This window comes from Mycosarcoma maydis, chromosome 8, assembly GCF_000328475.2.
Source record: "Mycosarcoma maydis chromosome 8, whole genome shotgun sequence".
NCBI classification, from domain to species: domain Eukaryota; kingdom Fungi; phylum Basidiomycota; class Ustilaginomycetes; order Ustilaginales; genus Mycosarcoma; species Mycosarcoma maydis.
The window spans coordinates 537,413-553,851 of record NC_026485.1 but is presented as its reverse complement, the minus strand read 5'-3'; the positions used below and the strand labels follow the sequence as shown (position 1 = coordinate 553,851).

Below are 16,439 nucleotides of genomic sequence, written 5' to 3'. Positions count from 1 at the left end.
CCAAAGGTCACCAGCAGAAGTCTACAGTCTTTGGCACTGTCAGTGAAGCCTGAATTACATATCGCATCTTGTACCTGTGCCACTTTGGTGCATTTCTGGCTTCAGTTGGACTTACTGACCCGCACCGAAAGCGTCGGGCCAATTCCAGTCCGTCTCGTTTTAGTCTCGTTCCTCTACATCCCTTTACGTTTCGATCTGTATAAACTACAGACGTTTTCGCGCTCCTGAAGCTTTCATCAGCTCTTGTCCACATCGTCATCTTTAAAGCACTCGTCCCAGCTCACACACCCTGACGACACGGTGCTGATACAAAGCAAGTGCACCATGTTTGTAAGTATTCAAGCTTTCGTACTCATCGTCTTCGCACCATCGTCTGTGGTGACCCGAGCAGCTCGCTGACTCATCTTCTGCCTCGCACCCTTCTCCTCGCATCCTCTTCCTCGCTTTGACTTTTGCTCACTTACTCAACAGTGGAGATTCGGCTTTTCGTCGGTATCGACGCTCGAAACGCTTCTCGACAAACCCAATGTTACGCTCGAAGATGTGCTTGACGAGGATGATCTGCTCCAAGAATGCAAGTCCCAAAACCAAAAGCTCATCAACTTTCTCCGACAACCCCGCATAGTTAAAAGGCTGATGGAGCATGTCGTCGGCACCGCAACCGTCGGAGGAACCGGAGGCAAGGAATGGGAAGAGAAGGTCAAGTTCAAGTATCCTTATGTGGCTTCAGAGGTGCTCAGCTGCAGCGAAGTATGGCCCATCATCGATGCCATCTTCTCGGATCCCAAAGAGTTCCTTGTGCCATTCTGGAATGCCATCTTGACCTCGGATCCATCGCCTTCGCAAGCACCTTTGCCTATGCACACACATCCCCTGTTCGCCGAGGATATCGCTTCCTCCCCTGCCGGCTCCTCGGTATCCACTTCGCCCTCTCCGCATCTCAGCGTCACCAACTTCACCGACTTTTCCAACGCTGCATCAGGTAATACGGGCAGCTCAAGGTCATCTTCAGACGCAGAGTCAGAGACTGAAGGCAGACTGCGTGCCACTAGCGCTCTCGATAATGGTCCAGGACGTGGTGTGCTGGCTGGCTACTGGGCCAAGGTGAACGGCGCCTATCTCGAGCGCAAGCCAATCGAGATGCTTGAGTTTATCAAGGAGCAACCTCGCATCGTCGAACGCTTTGTAGCGCATCTCGAGACCCCCGCCGTGGTTGATTTGCTCTTCCGCATCATTCAGATGGAAGAGACTATGCGCACACCTGTTCAGACCACCGATATTATCGACTGGCTCTCATCGCAGGACTTGGTTTCTCGCACCGTCGACCTACTTGCTCCCAACTACTCTGTCGACATTCACAACACGGTCTCTGAGCTGCTCAAGGCCATCATCGCCCTTTCTGCTCCTTCTCCTGCCGCTCTAAATCAGGGTCAGGGTCAGGACCTGGGTGGTGGCCTTGGAGAGGCGCAAGAGAATGCTGCAGGGATCAATAATCGTCTCGTGCGCGAGCTAGCTAGCGAACCTATCGTCCGAAAGATGGTTGGCTACATGCTTGATTCGCAGATGCCGAGGCAATTACATCGTCGTCTCACAGATGTGGTCGATGAGCAGTTATCGCAGCTTTCGGTACAGGACCTTCGAAAACCTTCGCAGCGACGCGATGCTGCGCTTTCAACGCTTGAAGAAGGCGTTGCGTCTTCGTCTGCATTGGACGATGATGAGGATGACAATGAGTCTTTTGCAAGACCACTCAATCCTCGCGAGTTCCCAGCCTCCGAGTCTCGCTCGCCTGGACAAATCGATCACCGAGGTTCGACGGCGACTGTCCGCCCCGACAATTTGTTCCCGCCCGTCTCGGCGCCCACCGTACCCATCACGGCCGAGACATGCAGCTCGACGCTGGTGACATGTATTGGCGTCTTCATTGAGCTCATCCGCAAGAACAACAGCGACTACTTTGAACAGCATCTCCTACGTACCCTTCACAACCACCTTGTCAAGAGGCAGAGTGAGTTGACAGAAAAACGGCTTCAAAAGAAAGAGGAAGAGGAGGCTGCAATGCCAAAGTCCACCCAGCAACAAGGCGAAGCTGCTGGCTCGGCGGAGGCGGAGAAGCAGGACGATGGAGAGCTGGCACAGAAAGCAATGGACACTTTGGATGAAGAAGAGGAGGACGTGCAAGGCATGGAAGAGGCTATGGCCGAGATTGTCGATAAGATGGGCCTCGTACACCTCGGTCCCATGCTTCGAGTTCTGTCCGAGCGACTCTCGGACTTCCAACAGCTCGTCAATGAACCACGAGAACGCGATGCTACGATCCCGACCTCTGTCGGAAATGTGGCCCCGCTCACATTCGAGAGGTATCGAATCACCGAGCTCTACGCCGAGCTACTCCACTGCTCCAATATGGCTTTGCTCAATCGAGCACCCGGAGAGGGTCCACAATACTCAGACGACGGCGTGCTCACCGGCGGCCTCGAAGGGCTTCAGACACTTGCAAGAACATTGCAGGGCGGCGATGGTCCCGAGGTCGGCGATACCTCCGCCAGTGCTGAGGCCGAAGCGATGCAAGATATCGGTGGACAACAAGATGCAGCGCCGAAGACTGAAGCAGCTGCGTCTGAGGACACTATTGATACAGACAGCTCTGTTGCGCACCGCGTTTCAGGACATGCCCGCGATCAATCGAGCACTGGCGCCTCCACCGACTCGACCGACGAAGCGGACGATGAAGCTCTCCTGAACGAGGTGTCTCTCTACGACAAGGCCAGCGCACCGGTCGAGGGAAGCAGCAGTCTGGAGGTGCCCTCGGGGAGTCAAGAAACGGACTCGTACGATGAAAGTCCGCGCGTCACTACAAGCGATTCTGTCGAGGAAGATCAGGATGACGCTGCTTCGATTCGGTCGGCACTCTCCGGACTGTCCCTTGCTGAATTAACGGCACCTAAACTATCAGGTCCGCCCAGCCCAATCGACGAAGCAAAGGACTACGTTGTTGGTGACATGCTCAAGAGGAAATTTCTCGAATGTGGCATCCTACCATCGCTTCTAAACTTGTTCTTTGACTATCCTTGGAACAATTTTCTGCACAATGTGGTTTACGACATCCTCCAGCAGTGCTTCAACGGACGCATGGACGTTGGCCTCAACAGGAAGCTGACTGTCGCCGTATTTGAGCAGGGATGTTTGACATCCCGGATCGTGGAAGGTCGCAAGCGCAACGAGGATTCAGTTGCGGGTCCCCGCCGGATTCGACTTGGTTATATGGGCCACATGAACCTCATCGCAGAAGAGACCGTCAAGCTGCTACAACGCTATCCGCTCGAAATTGCCCGTCCGGTTGAGGTGTTCACAGAACGCGATGAGTGGCGCCAGGTGGTGTCAGAGACGCTGGAAGAGATTCGAGAGAAGGAAGGCGGTCCGCTTGCTTTCAATCGCGGGCATGACGGCATGTCCATGTCCTTCGGCTCGGGCGCTGATGACGACGACGATGATGGTGGTATTGGCGGAGCTGGAAGCAGCTCGTTCGCCAGCTACCTGTCGTCTCAAATCGGCGGGGCGGCTGGTTCTGACGATGACGACAGCGATGACGAGGCCTCATGGCTGTCGAGCGAGATGAAACGCGGCGGCAAGGACGGTAGTGGATTTGACGATGCATTCGCACCAAGGCACGGATCGGGCAGCGGCGGGGGCGAACTTGGCGACGATGATGAAGACGACGACTGGGGTCCATTTGCAGACCCCAGCGATGGCAACGCCAGAGGAACCACGCAAAGCTTTGACTTTACCTCTTCTGCTGCTGCCAGTGCGCCTGACAACAACCCGAACCCCTTTGCCGAGAACTTGACTCCCGCTGATTGGTCCGCACAGTTCCGAAGGGACTTTGAAGAAAATAGCTCACGGCATGACATTGATTCGGATGACGACGAAGATGATGACGAGGAGGAGGAGCAGGAGGAGCAGGAGAGCGACGCCAACCAGGCCACGCCCATCGGAATTCCGACCAAGCCGATCGACGATGGTGCTAAGGAAACGTCAGCTTTTAGCTCGAGCCCATTGTCACCACCAAAGAGCTTCGACGCCACCTCGCTCTCATCCGGAATCGACGTGGTGAGCAAGGCGCACGCGCGTCGCCCTTCACTCGGCCACCTTGAAGCCGCTGACCTGGCAAGTGGCGACCAAATATCGGGCAACCGGCGTCGAGGCTCGCTCAGTTCTGCTGGGCCGGAAATCGCAGAGGTGTCAGATGCCGGGGATCCGCTAGGACCTGGTATTTCGACAACCGTCTCTCAAAATGAAGAGGGAAAGCTTCAACGCACACTGGCTGACGGAACGACGGTAGTGGTGCCGCTGGACGAGGTGGCATTGGGTGCAGGGGAGGCCGGTTTTCCTTTAAGGGATGGCGGGGCAGCGTAGTAAGGTGAACGATGTCAAAGGCCAACGAACAAACGTAAAAGTTGAAGTGCATTCTCTGGTGTCGAAGCGCATCAGCGGTGTGCAAGCTAGCAATCTAGTATTTTAATAGACACACGAGAATTTCTGCCGTTGTCCAACATGCAAGTCTTGGCTGTGACGGAGAGCAAGCCACAATCACGAATCACTCATGACATGTAGCAACTCTTGTAGAGTCATGGTGGAAGCTTTGTATGAAAACATTCGTGATTGTGTAGCGACCGCACGTTCTCCTAGCCTGAAATCGGTACTCGCATGGCTGAGGAACGACACAGATGTCTTGCACGGGGATTTATCGATCTTGTTTGTCACAGATGAAGCACGCACATGCGATCGAAGAGTGACGATCGGGTTGAGATGCAAGCAATATGGTTCAGATTAGCGATGCGCAGGAAGTGAGCCTATGCGAAAGCGGTGACGGAATTCAGTAGCCGACGCTGACGAGGTAGTCACCGAGACCCTCAGCGACCTTGTTGGCTTCGCCGGGGACGATCGGTGCCATGTAAACGCATACGAGCACGGCTTGGTTGGTCTTGACCGCTACCAGTCCGTCTCCCTGATTCCCACCGATGGGTAGATAGTTGGAAACGACGTCAGCGAACGAATACGAGCGATGCGAAGCGCCGAGGCGGGAAAAAGTTAGCGAAAGCGCAGGGATACTTACACCTTGCTTTCCGTAAATCGTCCTTGGTGTGACACCGAGTGTGAAGAACTTTTTGCCGTTAGCACGCACACCACCAGCTTGCAAGCCCGAGGGATCGTCGAAGCCGGCAATTATTGCTTTTTGCTCTTCGGCAGTGAGCTGATAGGCGGATAGCACCCAAGTTTGGTTTTGGCAGCGAGCGAACAATTGGGCAAACAAGACAACAATCAGTTGTCAGTCAAGAGCAGTGGGCTATGTTGATCGAATCGATTGTGGTCAAAAGAGACAAGCTCTACGTTCTTGACAAGCCGGTTCGAGCAACTACAAGCGTCAGGGCCAAAGCATATGGCACCATGAGACCATCAGAGAGGATGCAGCCGTCAATATACCCTAATGCTCGGCCGCAGATAGCTCGCTCGTCGCTCGCCCGTACGCGTCGTGCTTCAGACTGTTGAAACATCCGCTTTCTTGTCATCGCCTTCCGACACATGGTACCGCAGCCAACTTACATTGAAATCCGAGCTGGTCGCCCAAACACCACCTTTGAGACCGATGATGGCAGCCTGGCTGATCTTGCCCGTGCCGACCAGGTTTGTGTCAACGTATCCTTGCCAAGACATTGCGTTGTATGTTTATCTCCGAGTGATGTTCGAGCGAGTGATGGATAGGTGATAGAAGCTCCGTGTTGGTGTCAGAAGACGTTGAGCAGGCGCACATGCACCAGCGACACGCTTCAAGCGCTCAGCAGCCGCGCGGTTCCCGGACGAAAGATGCAGCCTCAGCTGGTCCATGCGTTGGCACACCACATTTCACGATTCACAACTGTGACTAACTTGATTGGATTTCACGATTCACGATTGCTGACGCTCCAGATAGGAAGAAATGGTTGTGTGCCAAATTGCGCTGACAAGGTGGAGGAATTAATTATTATTTATTTATAATCGTGAATATAAGCCTGTATCGCACGCAAATCAAAATCAATCGACATGAACCGTGAATAAGTGTGAATCCAACACGATGTGCGAACGCAGGGGTTCGCCCAGGATCTTTCCGCTTGGCTCGTATGGATCGGCTCGGTTTGGAGATTGCGATTCGTGATTCGTTTTTGATCCCGCTATCAATCGTGAATCATGAATCACGAATCGTAGTGAATGCTCGTAGCCTTTCTGCTGATGCTGGCAAGCGCGAATCAAAAGCCCTTGGAAGAAGGTGTCCCGCCCCTCTACATTTGCATTGTTATGTTTCAAGCTTCTACACTTGCGCTTGCTCTTCGCTCCATCACAACCACATCTCGTCCATCAACCAATTATCGGATACTAGACAAAATGGCTCGCACTTTCTTCGTCGGTGGTAACTGGAAGATGAACGGCTCGCTTGAGTCAACCAAGCAGCTCACCCAGACTTTGACACAGGCCAAGCTCGACTCCAATGTTGGTGAGTGTTTAGTGACCCGGTCGAATAGGCTAGCCAGGCATGTTTCACTGACTCTTGAATCGCATCGCATGATGAACCTGGCTCTCGAATCGGTGTTGCAGAGGTTGTCGTATCTCCGCCTGCGCTTCACCTGCTTGCCGTCCAGGAGCAGCTCAAGGGCTCCAAGGTAGCCGTGGCGGCGCAGAACGCCTACCACAAGCCAAGTGGAGCGTTCACTGGCGAGGTCTCAGTTACCATGCTGAAGGACGCCGGTATCCCCTGGGTCATCCTTGGTCACTCGGAGCGACGAACTCTTTTCCACGAATCTGACGCCAACGTTGCCGAAAAGACTGCGGCCGCTCTCGCCGAAAACCTCTCGGTGATCCTCTGCATCGGTGAGACGCTTGAGCAACGCGAAGCCAACGAGACGGTCAACGTCGTCGTTCGTCAACTCGATGCTGTCGCTGACCACGTCAAGGATTGGTCCAAGATCGTCGTCGCGTACGAGCCGGTTTGGGCCATCGGAACGGGCAAGGTGGCCACCTCGGAACAGGCTCAGGAGGTTCACGCTGCGATCCGCAAGTGGGCCACTGAAAAGCTCGGCAAGGACACCGCCGACCAGCTCAGAATCATCTACGGCGGCTCGGTCGCTGCTAAGAACTGCAAGGAGCTCGCTCAGCGACCCGACATCGACGGCTTCCTCGTCGGCGGCGCTTCTCTCAAGCCCGAATTCGTCGATATCGTCAACGCTAACGCTTGACTAGCTGGCCAGTCGGCTAGGATCTGATTCGGCGTTGCATTCTGAGAGCTCATTCACCCGCTCTCGTCTGCTTCTGTCAGTGTCAATAGCTTCGAACGATCCTAGGTCCACCCGACTGCCCCTGGAATTTCACCGTGAAAGCCCAAAATCATTCACCAATGCATAGACGCTCGGCTGTCTCGTGTCTAGCAATCAATGTGTTGTTCAAACCTCACTCCACATCACTTCAGCGTCGTGAACGTGGCTGTGTAAACCAAACCGAGTCGACCAGCCTGCCGAACAGCGCAACCCTCGAGAGGAACCTTGTCGATTTCGAAGCGAGCACTGATATTGGTAGGTCTATAGACACGAACGGGCAAGCGGCGCATTTTTTGAGGATTGGGTACTTTTTCAACTGAGGATCCGTGGAAACAAGTAGATCGGAACGTGCCGATGTTGCTCGAGTGTGAGAGCTTAGACGCGCTCGATGATGATGGCGATACCCTGGCCTCCGCCGATGCACGCGGCGCCGAGCGCATACTTCTTGTCGAGCCTGATCAAATTGTGCGTGAGGTTAGCCATGATCCTAGCGCCACTAGCGCCAAGAGGGTGACCGAGGGCGATCGCGCCACCGAAGACGTTAGTCTTGTCGTTGGGCAGCTCGAGCTCCTTCTGGACGGACAGGAACTGCGCTGCGAAGGCCTCGTTGACCTCGATGAGATCCATGTCCGACACCTTGAGTCCGGCGCGGCTAAGCGCCAGCTTGGACGCTTCGACGGGCCCGATTCCCATGATGCTGGGTTCGCAGGCAGTGACACCGTACGAAACAATACGTGCCAAAGGCTTCAGGCCGAACTTGTTCAGCGCTTCCTCCGAAGCGATAACGTTGGCGGCTGCACCGTCGCAGATACCACTGGCATTACCGGCAGAAACGGTGCCTTCCTTCTTGAAAACGCTGGGGAGCTTTCCGAGACTTTCCACAGTGGTCTTGGCACGCGGGTGTTCGTCCACTTGGAAGCTCTCGGTAGCTTTCTTTGACTTGATCTCGACAGGCACAATTTCGTCCTTGAACGCTCCGTCTGCCAACGCCTTCTGGTAGCGCTGTTGCGACTGCAACGCGTACTCGTCACACTGCTGTCTCGTGATGCCATACTTGGCCGCCAAGTTTTCAGCCGTGATACCCATCGGTGTCGGCGTAGGAACCTGATCCGTCAATGCCGCGGCGAGCGAGTCGACCAACTTGAGATCCTGGCCGTACCTCGTGTTGCCAAACCTCACGCCGGACAGAGTGTACGGCGCCTGAGACATGGACTCGGTACCGCCGGTCAGCACGACGGCCGAGTCGCCCACGCGGATCTCGTGGACAGCATTGATGATGCTCTGAAAACCCGATCCGCACAGTCGGTTCACCGTCAAAGCAGGCACTGTCACGGGCAGTCCCGCATGGTGTCCAACGTGACGCGCCAGGTATGCAGCTGTACTGTCGCTCGCGTGAACATTACCGAAAATCGTAGCGTCGACCTTGGTCGAGGAGGGCAGCTCAGAGAGTGCCGCCTTGGACGCAAGACCACCCAGCTGCGAAGCGCTGAAGCCAGCGAGCTTGCCACCGAACGCTCCAAACGGAGTTCGCTTGGCCGCTACAATGAATGCCTGACTCGCCATGGTGTTTGATTTAGTCTGGGTAGCAAGGCACAGAGACGTTGCAACGCTTGAGGTCGGTCGAGAACGGAGGATGACCGGGCAAACGGTTCGTGTGATGGTGAAAAGGCAACGTGGAAAACAGTCCAAGATCTTCTTAAGCCAAGCGTCAAGTGTGTTTGCCCGGCACCAAAATCCGCGTGAGCCGAAGAACAAGGCGTCTCTGAACTCCCCAGCTGGCCATCACAGTCACGAATGTGAGTATGCTACTGCAAAAGCTAAGAATGTGGAGTCTGCAACTTGGTAAAGCTAAGTAAGCTCTCGCTGGCAGCCGCTATCCACACTTTCACGCTTGTCCCTCAAACTCCGGCCCATGCCTTACCCCGGTTCAAGGTTTGCCGAATTTGTGCATGAGCCAATATCGCGCTCTAACAACCCTAACCCTGTCCGTGGTCCCCCATGTCTCCGCGCTTCACATGCCTAGTGCTTCCCGCTTTAAGCTTCAAACCTATTCGTGATTCACGATTCGTGATTTCGCACAAGAAACGCACAAACAAGCGTGCCACAGTCGCACTACACACAGTTTACGATGAGAATCCAAGCTGCAAGCCTGCAGCGGCCCAGACGAGTATCATTAGAGACCATTGCAAAATTGCGGACATGATGCGATGCGAGAAGACGTTAGAAGAAGAAAGAACTACATGGACAACAAGGGAGATGGGGCCGCAGAGCCAAGCACCCGCGCTGAGCGAAGCTCGAAGCCCACACTGGAGAAACAGAAATCGGTTGACAGGTGTGCGTGCATACTGACCCGTGCGAAATCGAATGACAAGGAATGGAGACCATGGGTCACGGAACGCAAGAGGCAGCCATGTGAGAAGAACCCTTCGAGTATGCTTGGTATGGTACAGATGCTGCTTTCGGACGGAGGGCGAGATTGGGACAGTGAATGCGAGGCAAGATATCAAGGAACGGAGAATAAAGTACGAAGCTGTTCGTGCAGCAGCGTCATGCCGTGGACAGCAGCATGAGCGCAAGCATAACGATTCGGCAATTCTGGCAAGACCAAACCCGAACGCGCCACTGACAAGTTTCAATACTGGCGAGTATCTGGACGCATTTCGGGGCTTCTGGTTCGCCTTAGATAAAAGAAAGAACAGGAGTTGAGTAGAAGAGGTACTCGATCGGGAGCGGTGGACGTCCATCACCGTTGTTACACAGCGTTTGCCTCAAATTTGAGGCTACCCGAGAACCCACGACGAGATGCCAACGACTTTCTCCCGTCGACCGCCATGCCCGTGTCTACAGTGTGGCCGTCGGCTTGAGCACGAGAAGCACTAGTATACGTGTTGGCAAGTGCACCGTCAGACGGCGTCTGGGGCATGTTGATCCAAGGCGAGATGGACCATCCATCGCCAACGGCCCCGCTGCCCGTCATGGCGTTGGTTAAACCCATAGCCACCGGCGTCAAAGCCAGAGACTTAGAGATGGTCGACAAGTCAGAGAGTGCCAGCTGGGCAGAATCGTCGTTGGATTGCGACATCCACGAAGTGCCATTGTCAAACGTGCGCTTCTGTACGTTGGCTTGGGGCAGAGAGTGAATGCTTTCGAGGCAGCATGCCGTCACATCATCTGATCCAGGAGCAAAATTGGTCGAAGCGGTCTTAATTTCACTTGTAGATGGACGAGTAGCGGGTATTGCAGTTCTGGATGGGATGTTTGTCGATTCGACCGGCGATGATTGCGACATTGCAGCAGGTATACCAGCCAACGAGCCCAGATCAGATGTACGTCGAAACTTGGTGGGTGTACCACGCTCTACCTCTGACGGTTCCGAGGGTAGCGTCAGCTCTGTCTGACCGCTGCCGAGACGAGAGAGGTCGGATCTCAAGTCAAAAGGACTGATTATGGAGCTATCGCGTCGCTGCGAGGCTGGTGAGATTGAACTTGTGCGACTAGCGTCTTGGGATCGCGGCATGACAACGTCCTCACTGTTGTCGTGTTTTGGCCCTGCTAGACCGCCGACAAACCCTGGAGCGCCTGGCAGAGGCGAAGCGAGAGAGAAAGTGGTGCGATGCGTGGCACTGGGAGCATCCGTGGCTCCAAAAGGCTGCTGCACCGCGGGTGTGGGCTGCTGTGTCGAGGTGGACCAAGGAGCGGCAGGGTTACCAAAAGCGAAAGGTGGGATCATGGAAGCTGTGACGCTTTGTGAGCGACTCCGGCTGAAATTGAGAGAAGCATTTTGATCGGCGCCGGGTCTGATGGAAGCCCTCTGTTGTAGAGGATGAGATGACTGGGTTGAAGGAAAAGCCTGGTGGATCATAGCGATCTGCTCGGCCAGCGTACGATTTTCGGCACGCATGAGGGCAAGAGCTTCCCTTAGAAAGTGACTCTCTTCTTCTTGGCTCTGAGATCGGCGATGAAGCTCCTCTAGCTGAGCCTGGAGCTGCAAGATATGTTCTTCTCTGCGCACGCGAAGCCGACGCTGAGCATTACGATTCTGCTCTTTGCGTCGCGCGGTCTGGCGAAGGCGCTCAGGATCGACCATATCGTTGGAGGTTTTTGCGGGAGGTCGCATGATCAGTGGCATGAGTTTGACGATGAGGGGGTGATGGTAAGGTGAGTGATGTTTGGGCAGCGTAAGAAGGGTAAAAGTCGGATGATAAGTCACACCCGAGGCTCTGTGAGTCTGAGCTATTGACCGGAGGTGCCAAGAATGGATGCGTTGAGTCGGATGAAGGAACGTGGGGGTGGGGAGCGATGTTCGTATCTAGCTTTGCAGCAGCGGCAAGCACGACGAAGAGAGGGGTGATGATCGCGCGAATTGAGCAGTGATGCGGTGGGCGTCGGGAGGGAAGGATCAAAGCCGACAAGAGAAGAGCTGATGGAAAGATCAAGAGCCAAGTCGACAAAGCGGAACTACCGATGGGCCGAAGACGCTTGCAACTTCCCAAAACGTCGAGCTGTTTTAAGCAAGATTGCTTCCGACGTTGAACCTAGGATAGCTTGAGACTGGCACAAGGCCGTTTGACCCCATTCAGTGGGAAGAGCGACCCTGAAGACCCTTGGAGAAGTTGAAGAAGAGCAGGGGCAAGGGAATTCAGGTAAGCTCCAACCAACTGTGGCGTTTTGTCAGGCTGGAAGGGACCGAGGTTGAGCTGGTGACCTCGTACGGGGATGCGAGTCCAAAGACACGGACCGTGAAGGAGAGAGAGAGAGAGAAAGAGAAAGAGACCGATAATACCAAAGTCAAACGAAAGAACTCGCGAGTGTGGGCACGCACGGTCGAAGTGGCCGACAGGAAGAACACAATTCGTAGCCTAATGTGGTAGTAGGCCGCGCTAAGAAGCGTTATCGGTTGCTAGTATCTAGCGCAGAGACAGTGTGCAAGAAACTCTGTGGTCGAAGCGAAGGCCAAAAACTTCAAAGTGAGAGAAGCGGTCCGAGATGGTAACGGGCAAGACGAAAGGACGCAAAGCAGCAACGGCAGAGCAAACAAAGAAGGTAAATGGGATGGAGCAGTCAAGAAACTCAAGGTTTAACCAGAGAAAAGCGCAAAACCCGGACCATCGACGGTTGTATGTGTTTTGGGGACAATGCGACCGTCTTTGAACGCCGTGGAGCTCTATGACACCCTTCCGAATGTCGATTCCATTGTTTGGAACAAACCCCAAACGCTTCAAGGCGCTGACAAAATTGGTGGCGTTGTTGTTCGGATGCCTCCGTTTTTTTCCCTTCAAAGCTGGGTGAGTTCGCGTGCAGATGGTGAGAGAGAGTGTGGCACAGGGACGTGCACAACAACGACAACCAGAGCGAGCGACATGGGCTCAGCCAGGATCGAAAGACAAGGGTCTTTGTGGAGGGCGGGATATGACGAGGACCTGCTTCCTTAGTACCGAAGTCGAGGGTCAAGCAACATGAGCGGTGGAGCTGTGCGCAGCAAGCGCGCGCTGGCAGACAGACAGAGAGGCCCAAAGCCAACAAAATCTCATCAAGAACAAAAGAAACTAGTTACAAGAAAAACAAAATCAACCGAGAAAGGCCAAAACCTTGTGGTGTGGTGTTTCTTTCCTGTGGCTGGTTGACACAATCGGCACGTAGAGAGGAGGAGTGGCAATCGAACTGGAGCAGCCGGCTTAGTTGGCCAAAGGTTCTATCACACATGACAAAAGGTAATTCCGAGGGGGCGGAGCTTCCGTCAAGTGGGGAGAGGTCCGTCTGGCATCCAAAGAAGAATGCTTCGTGTCGAGCTCGCGTCTCGACAAGCTTCCAGGACTTGGCAGCCTTGATGCTCTGCACTGTTTTTTTTAGTCATGAAGCAACAGCGCCCGGGCAGGCGATACAGACCTACAAAGTAGAGGCGTGAAAAGGAGAAAGGCTTTTCGATTCTCAGGGTCGGCTCGTCCACATTGAACCATCACAGTTCAGCCTCGCGCTCGTCTCTGCAGAGCTGCAGCTAGGCAACGTGTTGCAGCTCACCGTGAGATTTCCCTGGGCAACACTGGCTCGAGGCACAGAACAAACCACAATTGGGATTCGAAGTGGATTAAAGCGATTCTTGTGTGTCTATCTGTGGTGACCGGCACATTGATGTGCGACGATACGCGTGCTTGGAAACTCAGCCTCCAATCGCGACACTTAGCCATGCTTAGGCCAAAGGGACCAAGTGAAGCGAGCATGTAGGTGGGAAAGCGCAGCTGAAAATGTGGATCTCACTTTCATCTTGAAGTTAGCACACATGACGCGGATGGGCTCTAAAAAATTAGGAAGCAATTGTACCGGAACCTACACCGTTAGCGAAGGGGTTACGCGGTCAAAGACACAATCCTTGCTGGGAGAAAATCCTTGTCTGCAGGCGAGAGCAGCCATCAGGCATGTGCCGAGCGCTTACACTAGCACCTCTTCGCGCGGTTTCAATCTTGATTAAATGCTGCTCGACGGCTGAGTTTCGGAAGGTTTTTGAGCTGAAAACTCGGCTCTTGAGCTGTCTAGCTGCTGAGAACTTAGCTCCGGGCAAAACCAGGTTCCGTCGATCGGCAGCAGCTAAAACAGATATCACAAGCATCGTCATCGTTCGAACCTGCAATGGTAAAAGCTTTCTCCGGTCCAACTGCGCGCAAATGTGAGAACAGTATACATTGCCGAAAAAGGAGATCTGGGCGAAAAGTCTTCATACCTAGTTTCACCAGGTTGTCGGGGTTGTGCCTGGCAAGCAAGCTTGGTAATGCAATCTATGGTAAAGGGTCACACCCTCTGGAACAGGCAAATCCTGAACGACGCGCGTACCATAAAAATGCTTGACAGTGTGAAATCCGGAATCACAATCACGAATGCACGTCAGGGTCCCGGATACTGCGGCAAAATGCGACACTGTTTGCTGAAGATTCCAACAAAAGAGCGGAGCTGGGCACTCGCAAATGCACGCTCCTGCACGTCCAGATCACAGCGGGAACCCACGCCGAGAAAACCGTCATCGAATCGCACCTTTTTGAGCTTCCTGGAATCATGATTCGATGCAGCGATTCGCGAGGCCGCCTGATCCATCCTCACACATTACTTTACGCGCAAGTTTCCAAGCTCGTGCCCCTAGACGACTATCAAAAGGAAGAGGCGATCATAATCTGTTCCAAAACCAATTTGGGCTACTACATCGGATAGTCAGAGCCGCAACAGATATTCAGCCAGGATACGGCAGACGCACTGCTTTCCCTCCCTACTCTATTCACATTTGTATGTCAGACACGTCTGGCTCGCGCTCTCGATAATCCATTTTGTACAGAGAGTGGTCCATTCCGATGGTTGGACTTGATGTCGTCGCGATGACGGCCACGAGGGACGGTTTGTTGACTGGAGCATAACCCGGAGCAAAAACAGTTCGGTCCTTTGTCATTCGTGCTCGATTCGTCGTCTAAATCACTTTGGACATCGGCTCTGAGGAAGTATCGCACCCGATTTTGATCTCTCAAGACTGGAAATCACTTCCTGCCATCGTCGGCATGTACTAGCGATATCTTGTTGGTAATCTTGGCAATGAGACACGAGATCCCTACCTTAATGCAGATTAGCCCCAGAATGGCCGGAATGGTAAGTGAGAGCCTTCATCACGCCCACAATACACGGACAAGAGTGCACTCGATGAACATCTTGACTCGGCACGTTGTGCAGGAATGGGCCTAGTTGAGACAGTGATGTGTCTTGGGCAGTGCCGACTGCGGAGTCCGTGTGCAGTGTTGAGTGGCCTTTCTTAGCACTAATGGCATCTTCGGATCGTCCATAACTATAAGTAATTATCTTTCGAATAGGGTGCCCAGACCCTTACTCAGATCCGAACCCATCTGCTCAGAGTCAGACCTGAAAATTGCCACGCACTTCGTCTTACCTCCAATACACCCTCATTCGATTAATCCTGCTTGAATGGTCGTCCCCTGATATCTCAACTACTGTTTGACAAGGAAGTGGATGTCTAACAGAAAGACAATGCGACTTGACCATCTTTACGTTGATATCGACTTGCCCTATTCATGGCACGCGGGGGCCGCGATACCTCGCGCACCAGGACACTCGTTGTGCTGCAAATTCCGCTGGCATGGCTATTATGTGACGTGTTCACACCCTGACCTACATGCCACTTTGAAGCTCGAGGCTGTGTTGACACAATGCCATGCTCGAGTCTCGGCAAACTAAACGTGAAAGGCTTTGCCCCCCAGTCGGATTGTTCCAACTCACAAAGTGGCGTCGGTATGTGCTGTGAGCAGAACTTCTCGTTCGCCTCTATCGCGATGCTTCCTTCTGAAACTTGTGTTCGCGACCAAAGCTTACAGAACAGTACTGTGACTCTGAGATGCGCTATGTTACCATTCTCCATTGTCTTTTTAAGGACGCCACGTAAACAAGACGCCAAGCAAAAAAAAAAAAAAGAAAAAAAAAAAACAGAAAAAAATCTGCCGATGAAGTCTCATTGGAATTTTCTGGGCAACCCAACTCCTACCATCGTAAATATATAGGGGCTTGGAAAGGAATATAAAGTAAAGCTGCATTCGCAGTTAAGCACGGACCTTCGTTCGCTTCTGGCCTTCTCCCCTTTCCTTCTCCTGTGTTCTGGTGGTGAGAGATGAGATTCAAGGGCCCGGCGCTTAGCAGTGAAATCGCGGATGGTGTACCTTGGCAGGTCAAGAATCGAGCCGTCTTCAAAAAGCAACGAGACTGCTTCTGTTCGAGGACCCAAGGAAGAATCCACGATCAGCATGATCGGATGTCTTCTGCCTGCATCATCGGCCAAATAGGCACCTGTAGCTGGGTTCTGCAAAGTCACGATCCGATCCAATAGAAGAGCAACCGAACTGCGTGGAGACGTCAGTGGTACGTAAGTGTTCGTGTCAACCTTTGCCGACCTTCTGCTCACAATATGTTCAGTGGACATACTTCTAGGTGGGCGGAGCACAGCTTCTGTGTCGTAGTCGAGCTCACTTCTCGGCGACTCAGCCTTCAGAGCAACCTGCCCCGTCGAGCCGACTTTCACAGCCGAATTTGAGCGAGCACAAGGTTGTAATCTTT

General features: G+C 53.6%; 6 protein-coding genes across 6 annotated transcripts; 3 read left to right on the top strand and 3 right to left on the bottom strand.

The window, feature by feature from the left end:
• Positions 1 to 324: 324 nt before the first annotated feature.
• On the top strand, positions 325 to 4,416 carry UMAG_03301 (uncharacterized protein; the record flags this gene model as incomplete). Its single annotated transcript, XM_011391406.1, has 2 exons — positions 325 to 330; positions 472 to 4,416. 2 exons carry the CDS (start codon positions 325 to 327, stop codon positions 4,414 to 4,416), a joined length of 3,951 nt encoding a protein of 1,316 aa, XP_011389708.1.
• Positions 4,417 to 4,876: 460 nt separating this feature from the next.
• Positions 4,877 to 5,715, bottom strand: UMAG_10832 (putative profilin; the record flags this gene model as incomplete). Its single annotated transcript, XM_011391515.1, has 3 exons — positions 4,877 to 5,008; positions 5,117 to 5,254; positions 5,605 to 5,715. 3 exons carry the CDS (start codon positions 5,713 to 5,715, stop codon positions 4,877 to 4,879), a joined length of 381 nt encoding a protein of 126 aa, XP_011389817.1.
• A 705-nt stretch (positions 5,716 to 6,420) lies between these two features.
• UMAG_03299 (putative triose-phosphate isomerase TPI1) lies at positions 6,421 to 7,268 on the top strand (the record flags this gene model as incomplete). Its single annotated transcript, XM_011391405.1, has 2 exons — positions 6,421 to 6,529; positions 6,631 to 7,268. 2 exons carry the CDS (start codon positions 6,421 to 6,423, stop codon positions 7,266 to 7,268), a joined length of 747 nt encoding a protein of 248 aa, XP_011389707.1.
• A 453-nt stretch (positions 7,269 to 7,721) lies between these two features.
• On the bottom strand, positions 7,722 to 8,909 carry UMAG_03298 (putative acetyl-CoA C-acetyltransferase; the record flags this gene model as incomplete). The annotated part of the gene is made up of 1 exon (XM_011391404.1): positions 7,722 to 8,909. One exon carries the CDS (start codon positions 8,907 to 8,909, stop codon positions 7,722 to 7,724), a length of 1,188 nt encoding a protein of 395 aa, XP_011389706.1.
• A 435-nt stretch (positions 8,910 to 9,344) lies between these two features.
• Positions 9,345 to 9,695, top strand: UMAG_03297 (uncharacterized protein; the record flags this gene model as incomplete). The annotated part of the gene is made up of 1 exon (XM_011391403.1): positions 9,345 to 9,695. The coding sequence occupies one exon, from the start codon at positions 9,345 to 9,347 to the stop codon at positions 9,693 to 9,695; it is 351 nt and encodes a 116-aa protein (XP_011389705.1).
• A 403-nt stretch (positions 9,696 to 10,098) lies between these two features.
• UMAG_03296 (uncharacterized protein) lies at positions 10,099 to 11,475 on the bottom strand (the record flags this gene model as incomplete). The annotated part of the gene is made up of 1 exon (XM_011391402.1): positions 10,099 to 11,475. The coding sequence occupies one exon, from the start codon at positions 11,473 to 11,475 to the stop codon at positions 10,099 to 10,101; it is 1,377 nt and encodes a 458-aa protein (XP_011389704.1).
• Between the last annotated feature and the right edge of the window lie 4,964 nt (positions 11,476 to 16,439).